Source organism: Pediculus humanus, genomic scaffold (genome assembly GCF_000006295.1).
Source record: "Pediculus humanus corporis 1103172107500 genomic scaffold, whole genome shotgun sequence".
Classification (NCBI taxonomy): Eukaryota; Metazoa; Arthropoda; class Insecta; order Psocodea; family Pediculidae; genus Pediculus; species Pediculus humanus.
The window spans coordinates 490,028-500,027 of record NW_002987116.1 but is presented as its reverse complement, the minus strand read 5'-3'; the positions used below and the strand labels follow the sequence as shown (position 1 = coordinate 500,027).

The window sequence follows — 10,000 nt, the reverse complement described above, 5'->3', positions numbered from 1 at the left end:
AAGATTGCAGCATGCACGTATTTTACACGTTGACGTGGAAATAGAACGAACGCTTTACGATTTTCTTTTTTCTTTTTCTTTTTTTTTTTCTGGCCCCCCATTCAGTTCCGATCGACGGAGTAGTAGCGATAGTAAATCACCGAACAGGAATAAAGAAAGAAAATCTTCTTGGTGGGATTCGGGAGAATCGTTGGATAATTCGGGACGTAAAACGTCAAAATCCTCTGATGATAAATCAAAATGGTGGGGTTCGACGGAATGGTTGTTGTTGTTTAATAAAAACGATAAATCTCCGGGAAAAGGAAACGGTAACGAAAAAACAAAATGGTGGAGTTCGACGGAAGGGATTTTTTTTAATGGAAAAGATAAATCCACGAATCGCGACGACGACGACGATGATGATGCGTCGTCGAAAAAATCCCCGGAAAGTCATGGCACGAGTACGTATAATACGTTAAAAACAAACAAAGGCAAACAAACGGATGAAAGAACAAACGATGATGTTTCATTTTATAAAAAATGATTGTTTTTTTAGTCGGTTTGAAAAACGAAATGAAAACAACGACGGGAACGACGGGAACGAAAAAAAATTCTGGAGAGGGATTTATGAAAATTAAAAACAAAAACGAAAGAAGGAAATCAAATCCGAATAGTAATAATATTAATAATAATAATAATATTTACGGTACCGATAATAATAATATTAGTAATAAAGTTGAAAATGGCGAAAGTGAAAAAAAATCGACTGGAAAATTACATGGGAAAATAATTGGAAAAGCGGAAAAATTTTTACAACACAATGCGAAATATCTCAACCTACCCGTGTACGAAACCAAATCCGTACATCCGATACCTGAAAAAAAAACTAGGTGGGCGTTCAGAATTATTATTCATTTTTATTATTATTATTATTATTGTAGAAAGAAAAGAATAAATAACGTGTGACAATTGTTATCATTATTATCATTATCATTATCGTAATTTTATTATTATCCGTTTTGAAGAAAAACGAGCTGTTTTCTCGAGGTTCCCAAACCTGATGATGTTATTTTCGGTGGTAAAGAATTTAGAACCAGGTCGAAATCATTGGACGATGGAGATTCTAGAAAATTTTTAACGGATTGCGAAACGACGTACAGGATATACGAAACCATAGTTAAGGAGGGTGAGTTGAAATGATGAGTTTAGCGCGAACGCACACGAGCACGTGCGTACACCCCCCCTCCCCTCCCCCTCCCCCTTCCCGCCTCCTCTTTTATTAAAAGAAATACAATAATGATGGTAATAATAATAATAATAATAAAATGGGTGTGAAAATCGTCACGACGAATCATTAATCAATTAAGGTTGCCATTTCGATTGTCAGAAAATTGAGTGAGATGTAATGAATGTGTGGGTGTGCGCGTGAAAATGGTTTATACGAAACCCTCGAATATGCTATAAACAAATGCGAATGAATGAATGAATGAATTGGACACGGAATGGTTGTATAAAAAAAAAAACGCGTAAGTCTGAACTTTGGGATTTGGAAAAATGTTTGAAACATTTACTAAAGAGACGGAAATGACGTCATAAAACAATATTTTTCAAATTGTTTTGTAGATTAATTTTTTTCTCTTAGACTCAGGTACGTGCCTTAAGCGTTACGCACGTTTAGGTTTTATCGTACGCGCGTATAAGTGTAACAAATACGACGAGATAAGGATGTGTGAGAGATTATGGGAGGAGGGGGAGGGTGGGGGAAAAAAGAAAATCAGGTTATTCTTCGATTATTTTTTGTTGTTGTTGTTGTTTGTTGTTTGTTGTATTTATTTTTTAAATTAGTTCAGAATCGTAAAGATAAGGAAGATGAAATTGCGGGAAAATGGTTACTGAAAGTTTTCATAAATACGTCATCATTCGATTTTCTTTTATATATATTTAATGTACGTGAGATTGCTGAGAATTTAATGGCGTTAATTTGAAATAGTGTCATTATTATTATTATTATTATCATTATCATCATTCCTGTTTATCGGTCACGTTTTATTAATGAGATGAAAATATTTTTTAAAATTTCCCCGTACATTTTTCCAGAATTATTAATAATAATCGATGAATGAATGAATGAATGAATGAATGGATGAATGAATGGATGAATGAATGGATGGATGGATGGATGGATGAATGGATGGATGAATGAATGAATGGATAAAGTTTATGGATAAATGTTAAAAGGTTTGTCGAATTTTTCCAGGTGCACTTCTCAGGAGGAGTTCTTTGGATCCCGAAAGGAGAAGATTATCTCTCGGACCGGTTAATTCCGCTCATGGACCACACAGAGCTTCTGATGCTTTTCTAGATCCCCATCATGCCGCAATACTTTTCAGAGATTCAAGAGGGGTAAACATTTATTTTATTATCATTATCATCATCATCATTATCATCATCATCATCATCATTATTATTATTATTACTATTAATTAATTAATTAATTAATTAATTGATTTATTTATTTATTGAAAAAAAAAACTTTTGGTAACGTGTCACTAACGTCGAAAAAGTAGGGGGGGAGGGAAAAAAAAATTAATTTCCGCCATTTTTTTTTTATTTATCCTTGAAAAAAAAATTTTTTCTAACGTCACTTTTTTGTTGTTGGCTTTTTTTTCCTTATCTCCTGCCACGACGTTTTATTTCGATTGTTTATTTTTAAACATTGTCTATTTATCACAAATGTTTCGATTATTATTATTATTACTTTTCTCTCTCTTTCTCTTACTCTCTCTCTCCCCCCCCCATCTTTTCCTCACCTCATTTCGAGATTTGTTTGTTTTTTTTTTTTACTAATGATTAATCGATTAATCGAACCTGTTTTTTTTTTTTGTTTCAGCTTCCAGTTGCCGATCCATTTTTGGAAAAGGTCAATATGTCGGATCTTGGTAAGAAAATTTAAAAATTTTATTTACTTTTTATTTATTTATTTTGAAATCATCACGTGTGAATTATCGAATTTTCGAGATGTTTATAAAGTCGTAAAAGAAAAAAAGAAAAGGAAAGAAAGAAAGAAAGGGAGAGTGAGAGGGGGAGAGAGAGAGAAAGCAACAATTTTTCCGACAGGTTTCTTTCAAATTTTTTGGCAGCCATATTTTTTTTTTTTTTTCGTTATTGTCGTGTTTAAAAATTTTTTACAGCCAAAAATAACGTGTTTGTTGTTGTTGTTGTTGTTGTTTCCCCCCAATGCCATGGTCTAATTAGATTTGGTATTTGTCGTTTGACCGATTTCTACCACGTTATATTGCTTGCTTCCACGTTTAAAAATTTAAATTTTCTATTCGAAATTTTGACAAATGATGACGTAATCATTGTATGAGGTGATCGGCCAAACTGAAAATTTTTTTTTTGTTTTAGCCAATCCATGGATTTTTATTTTTTGGCTTCTCTTACAACGTTTTTTTTATTTTTTTTTTTTTTAGTCGGATTCTAGATTTTTCGTCGGACGTTCCCGTGTTTTTCTTTTTTTCTTCTTTTTCTCGGTTGTTATTATTATTATTATTATTATTTAATCGACGCCAATTTATTTTTGGGATTTTTTTTATTTTTAGTTTTCGCTCTCTCTCTCTCTCAAGTCAAGTGTCAGTGAATAAATAATTTTCTGTTTGGTTAGGTTATGTATTTACTAATACAAACGTGTATAGTACATTGGTTTCGTTTTCGATTCCTCGATCGTATCGATATATCGATTTGATTTCGAGTTTTTTATAATTCAAAAAAAAAAATCTTTTTCGATTCGTCATGACTTTTTGACTCTTTACAATAGGAAAAAAAAAAACGTGGAAACAGAAAAAAAAAAAAAAAAAAAGGGTGTGAATAAAAATAAAATGGTTTTTAAGAATGATAGCTTTTCATTATTATTCAAACGCTTTCGGTTTTCAACTTGATACAATCGACGAAGAAGACGAATATGCATTAGATAAAATAAAAGAATTTGAAGAAATCGATCCGGCATGGCAGGAAACATTATGTTCTTTGCTTCAAGGTATTTTCGATTTAAACGTTTAAATAAAACGATCGAATCCGTTGTAATTTTTCTAAAATGAAAAACGAAAATTGGATTTTCACCTTATTGTCGATTATGTAATTATTTATAATGCGACATCTACCGAGTGTTTTTTAAATTAAAAATTTTAACGAATCCTCGTTAAGGAATAAAATTTAAATTTAAGCGTTGCCAACTTTGTTTGCGTTCGATTGATTGTATTACTCTATGCTCTGTTGTTGTTGGTCGGTTTTCGCGTTTTGTTTTGTGCATTTTCTTTCTTTCTTTTTTTTAAGTGTTAAATTTTAATGGAGACCGTAGAAATGGGAATTTTCACCGAAATAAGTAATCGAATATTGATTTCCGATATATCGAAAAATGTAATTCATTTTGAAAAAAGGTGGTGGGAGGGGAGGGAAGGGAAGGGAAGGGAAAAAGGGTAAGCGTTTGTTTTTTTAACGTTTTTTTAATTTGATTGTTTTATTACAGAGGAAGATGAAAGTCAAATATTTGTTAAGTTTTTCCGTTTTCACAAATGTTACGACCTCATACCAACTAGTGCCAAGTTAGTCGTTTTCGACACTCAACTATTAGTCAAAAAAGCCTTTTTCGCCCTCGTTTATAACGGTGAGTTTAATAATAATAATAATGATTTCGTGTCATTAGTCAAACGTGATCAATTGATTGATCACTTTTTGGTTTTTAAGGTGTGAGAGCGGCTCCGTTATGGGATAGCGTAAAACAAAAATTCGTTGGAATGTTAACAATAACGGATTTTATAAAAATATTAAGAATGTATTACACATCGCCGAGCGTTACTATGGACGAATTGGAAGAGCACAAATTAGACACGTGGAGAAGTAATTATGAAACGTTATCATTATCTTGTTGTTGTTTGTTGTTTGTTGTTTGTCTGTTGCATGCATTCATGTTGTATCCCTTATCAGCCTATGTCTGATAACGCGCTCATTTTCGATATTTTATTTTCCAGATGTTTTAAAAGTTTTACCGTTGGTTTACATTTCTCCAGATTCGAGTCTTTACGATGCAATAAAAACGTTAATTAATAACCGGATACACAGGTTGCCGGTTATAGATCCGGAAACGGGTAACGTTTTGTACATACTCACTCATAAAAGAATTTTACGCTTTTTATTTTTATACGTGAGTATTTATTAGGGAAAAGAAAAGAAAAATTTTTTGGAATTTGAAACGTGTGTGTGTTAACGAACAAATGTTATTGTTTTTAAAAAAAATTTAGATAAACGATTTACCAAAGCCTTCGTACATGAACAAAACTCTGGGAGAACTCAAAATAGGTACGTTCGAAGGTATCGAAACGGCAACGGAAGACACATCAATTATATTAGCATTAAAAAAATTTGTCGAAAGGAGAGTGTCCGCATTGCCGATGATAGACAAAGATGGTAAACTTGTGGATATATTTGCAAAATTTGACGTCATCGTGAGTAAATCATCTCTCTATCTCTTTCTCTCTCTCTCTCCTTTTAACTTTATTATTATTATTATTATTATTATTATTGTTGTTGTTGTTGTTGTTAAAGAATTTGGCGGCTGAAAAAACATACAATAACCTCGACGTGTCTTTAAAAAAAGCCAACGAACATCGTAACGAATGGTTTGAAGGCGTTCAAAAATGTACCTTAGATGAAAAATTATTTACAATAATGGAGAGAATCGTTCGAGCGGAAGTTCATCGTTTGGTCGTCGTCGATGATTCGGATAAAGTCATCGGAATTATTTCATTGTCGGATTTGTTGTTTCATTTAGTTCTTAAACCCGGTGGTGAATATTTTTTTCTCCTTTATTTTTTTTTTGTTTTTATCCCGACGACGGGAAGCAAACAACCGACAAAATTTTTTACTTTTTTCTTTTTTTCTTTTTTTGCGCATGCGCGTTTGTTTCGATTGGAGAAGGTGAAAATGGTTCTGCCGCAGATTCGGAGAAAAAATCATTGCGTCAATCGAATCCGACTCAAAATACTACTCAGGAACCATCGGATACGATACCCGAAAGCGACAATGAAAACGACGAAGTCAATTCGGATGAACTGTCGGAAAAATTAAACGCAGCAGGTTAGCGTTCGGAAAAATTAATGAGAAAAAATTGTGAAATTTTTTGTTCGCGGGTTATCGGAGAAAAACGTTTATTACAGGTGACGGTTTGAGTTCGGGAACTACGTCACCACCTGCTTCCGGTTTAGGTTCAAGATCTGCAAGTACTAATTCCATGCTCAGAGATTCACCTACACCCGGACAACAATCGTCATCGGCGACGCAACCGAGTTTTAGAGAAGTTGCCGTCACGGGTGGAGAATAAATTTTTTTTTTTTTTTTCCATTTTGAAACTTTCGGGAAATCGATAAGCGGATAAATGAAGGAGAAGAAAAAGAAGAAGAAAAAGGAGAAAGAAGGAGGAAGAGAAAAAAGTGAAAGAAGACATTAAAAAAAAAGAAAATTTTTTTGTCGTCACTCCGTGATAATATCAATATTAAAAAAGAAATTACAAAAGGTTTTAATCGGGTATTATTAAATCGGGGGGTAGGAGGGGGAGGGGGAGGGGAGAGGCAGGGAGAAGGAGGGAAAAAGAAAAAGTATCGAAAGATATTATTAAAAAAAGAAAAATATAAACAAAAAAAAAATTTTTTTTTTTTTAAATCATAAAATTAATTATTTATTATTATTATTATTAAACATTTGCCCTTTATTTTCGCGTACTTTTTTTAAATAATAATTATTATTATTATTAATTAATTTCCAACCGTTAATTTTCAATCAATTTTTTAGTTTTTTTTTTTTGTTGTTAATTTTTTTTTTTTTGTTAAAATTAAATAATTTAATATGAACAAAAATTTTATTATTATTATTATTATTATTACTATTATTATTATTTTTTAATTATTTTAATTATTGCAAATGGTTCAATGAAAAAAAAAAAAAAAAAAAAAAAAAAGAATTTTACTTACATTAAAACTTTTTTATATATATATATAATTATTATTATGATTTGTATTTTACGCGTGGGAAAAAGTGTGTGTATGCACGTGCGCGAGAACACAAACACAACAAACGCAAATGCTAAGGCAAACACAAACACAATCGCGAATGCAACAAATTTTTTTTTTAATATTAACAAAAACATATATATAAAAAATTTTTCTAAAAATGATAATAATGATAATAAATATATATATATATATTTCTTAATAAAACTTTGTGAAGGAAGACGAAGGAAGAGGAAAAAGGGGTAGGGAGAGAGAAAGAGAGTGAGAGAAAGAGGAAGAGGGAGAGATAGAAAAAGAATCGAATCGTTTTTTTATTTTTTTTTTAATGCAAGTCATTATTATTATTGTTATCATTATTATCCGTATAGTATTATTATTATTACTTTTTTTTTTTTAAGCTTGCCAAAGTTTCTTTTTTTTTTTTTTTAACATTTTTCATACGCGATGATATTATAATGATGATAATAAAAATAAAAATATAAATAATAATAATAATAAAAATATAAATAATAATAATAATAATAATAATAAAATAAATAATCGGGAAGGGGGGGAAATTTAAACAATAATAATAATAATAATAATAAATAACGTGTTTATTTTCTCTCACGTAAATTTTTATGTGTTGTATTCGAAATGATTTTTCATTTTTTTTTTTTTTTTTTTTTTTGTTTAAATAAAATAATTTTATCACCTTGTAAATTTTTTCATTCATTCATTCATTCATTCGTTAATCATTTTTATTAAATTTGCATTTTGAAAAAAAAAAAAAAATGAGAATGATGATAATAATAATAATACGATAAAAATGACGGTTACATAATAAAAAAAATGAAGCAATGAATCAATTACCGTAATTTTTTTTTTTAGATTTTTTTCATAGAAAATTTTTAAATTATTATTATTATCAGTATTATTATTATTATTTCTGCTGTTGCTGTTGCTTTTCGTGCTTTTGTTCGACACAAAGGATTTTATACGTCACCGATTAATATAATTTTTTTCAAATGCAAATTTATTCATAAAAAATTTTTTAAATACACCGTCTTAGAAAAATATTATTATTATTATTATTATTATTATTATAATTAAAAAATTTATTTTGAAAAAAAAAAAAACAATCAATTCATTCAATCATTCATTCATTCATTCATTCAATCAATCATTCAATCACAATCATTTCTTGTTTGTAACGCGGCATTGGCGTTCTCTGTGTTTAAAAAAAAACCGTTTTTCCTACATAATTTTTATAAAAAAATATTTACAAAAAAACGATGACGTAAATCATAAAAAAAAAAAAAAACTAATTAAAAAATGATTCGCCATATTGATGATAATGATAATAATTAAATTTTTAAATATTTTATTGAGAAAAAAACAAAACAAAACAAAAAAAAACAGCTTAAACGTTACAATTGCGCTTTATTAATTAATAATTAATTAATTAATTCGATTTTAATAATCATAATAATAATAATGATAATAATGATAATAATAATGATGATGATGATAATAAAAGGATTCGTAATTTTGGTGCGACGTAAAATTTTTTGCAATTTTGATTAAAAATTGCGGCAAAAATTACAAAAGTTTTTTTTTTTTTTAATATAATATATATGAGAAGATAAATTTATTATTATTATTATTATTATTATTATTATTATTATTATTATTATTATTATTATTGCTTTTTTATTAATAATAATGATGATAAAATATGTTTGAAATTTTTATTTTATTTCATTTCATTTCAATTTTTTTTTTTTTTAATGTAAATAAAAAATGTTTTGTTTTTTTTATTATCTTTTTAAAAACAACCGGAAACCGTTTGAAAAATAATAATAATGATAATGATAATATTTTAATTTAATTTACAATCCCACGAATTGTTTTTTTTTTTAAATTAAATTGTCAAATTAATTATTCGTCAATTTCCATTTGCTTTATTATTATTTAATTTATTAAAACTTACAAAAACGTAGATTAATTAATTAATTGTAATAATAATAATAGTAATGAAAATCGATTTAAAAAAAAAAATTGTTATGGAACCGATCCGTGAAAGTGCCTTGACCGGAAGTAAATAAATAATAACGAAATCGTGAATTATTAAACTTCCTTCCGGTGCCGACGATTATTTACGCGGATAAAAAAAATTTCCTGCTTTCTCATTGGCGGATTCGAATCATTCGATTTCCGTTATTGACGATGACGTAAACGGTAGTTTGTTTGCATCAATCGACGCGTTTACATCGTTTATATAAATTAATAAATTAATAATTATTTTTAAATTCGGGTTAATAAAAGATTTCGAATCCGTTTTATTTATTTATTTATTAACTTATTTATTTATTATTTTATTTTAATTATTATTTAATAATTATCGGTTTAATAATATAAATGAGAAAAAAAAAAAAACGTTTTTTAAACACTTGTTGGTTTCGATTCGTTCGCGAATGAAAATTTTCAAAATTTTTTTCTTGCCAGGTAATTAATTAATTAATTTGTTATTCAAATGTTTTTGATTATTATTATTATTTATAAAAATTAACGATTGATAATAATAATAATAAACCACAATGAATAAAAATTATATTTGATTTGCGTTTTAAAAAATTAAAAATTATTTTAACGGTCGTTATTGATTTCATTGCACTCGAAAGAAAAAATAAATAATAATAATAATGATGATAATGGAGGAAAAGAAAAGAAAATCGTTAAATTATTTTGCTATTTCGGGTCATTAATGTGCTTTTATCACTGTAATAAAAACATTTCGGGTAGATAATTTAAAAATTAAAAAAAAAAAAAACTGATTTATTGCAAAGTCAGTTATTTATTATTATTATTTATGTATTTACTTAATTTTTTTTTTAATAATATTTATTGTTGTTATTTGTAGACGATTAAAAAAAATGAATGCAGTACAATAATTTATGTGCTAAAAAAAAAAAAAAAAG

General features: G+C 28.2%; 1 protein-coding gene across 1 annotated transcript in view; it reads left to right on the top strand.

Annotated features, from left to right (window-relative positions):
- Phum_PHUM157150 (AMP-activated protein kinase, gamma regulatory subunit, putative) overlaps window positions 1-6,116 on the top strand; it is a gene marked incomplete at both ends in the record, with an annotated part of 6,603 nt that extends 487 nt beyond the window's left edge. Inside the window, 12 exons of the mRNA XM_002424819.1 lie at window positions 11-440; window positions 536-652; window positions 716-869; window positions 1,005-1,165; window positions 2,237-2,382; window positions 2,870-2,918; window positions 4,505-4,642; window positions 4,723-4,875; window positions 5,007-5,179; window positions 5,277-5,480; window positions 5,581-5,821; window positions 5,953-6,116. Of these exons, the coding sequence (XP_002424864.1) occupies window positions 11-440; window positions 536-652; window positions 716-869; window positions 1,005-1,165; window positions 2,237-2,382; window positions 2,870-2,918; window positions 4,505-4,642; window positions 4,723-4,875; window positions 5,007-5,179; window positions 5,277-5,480; window positions 5,581-5,821; window positions 5,953-6,116 (2,130 nt within the window). The remainder of the gene's footprint in view (window positions 1-10; window positions 441-535; window positions 653-715; window positions 870-1,004; window positions 1,166-2,236; window positions 2,383-2,869; window positions 2,919-4,504; window positions 4,643-4,722; window positions 4,876-5,006; window positions 5,180-5,276; window positions 5,481-5,580; window positions 5,822-5,952) is intronic.
- Window positions 6,117-10,000: the final 3,884 nt, after the last annotated feature.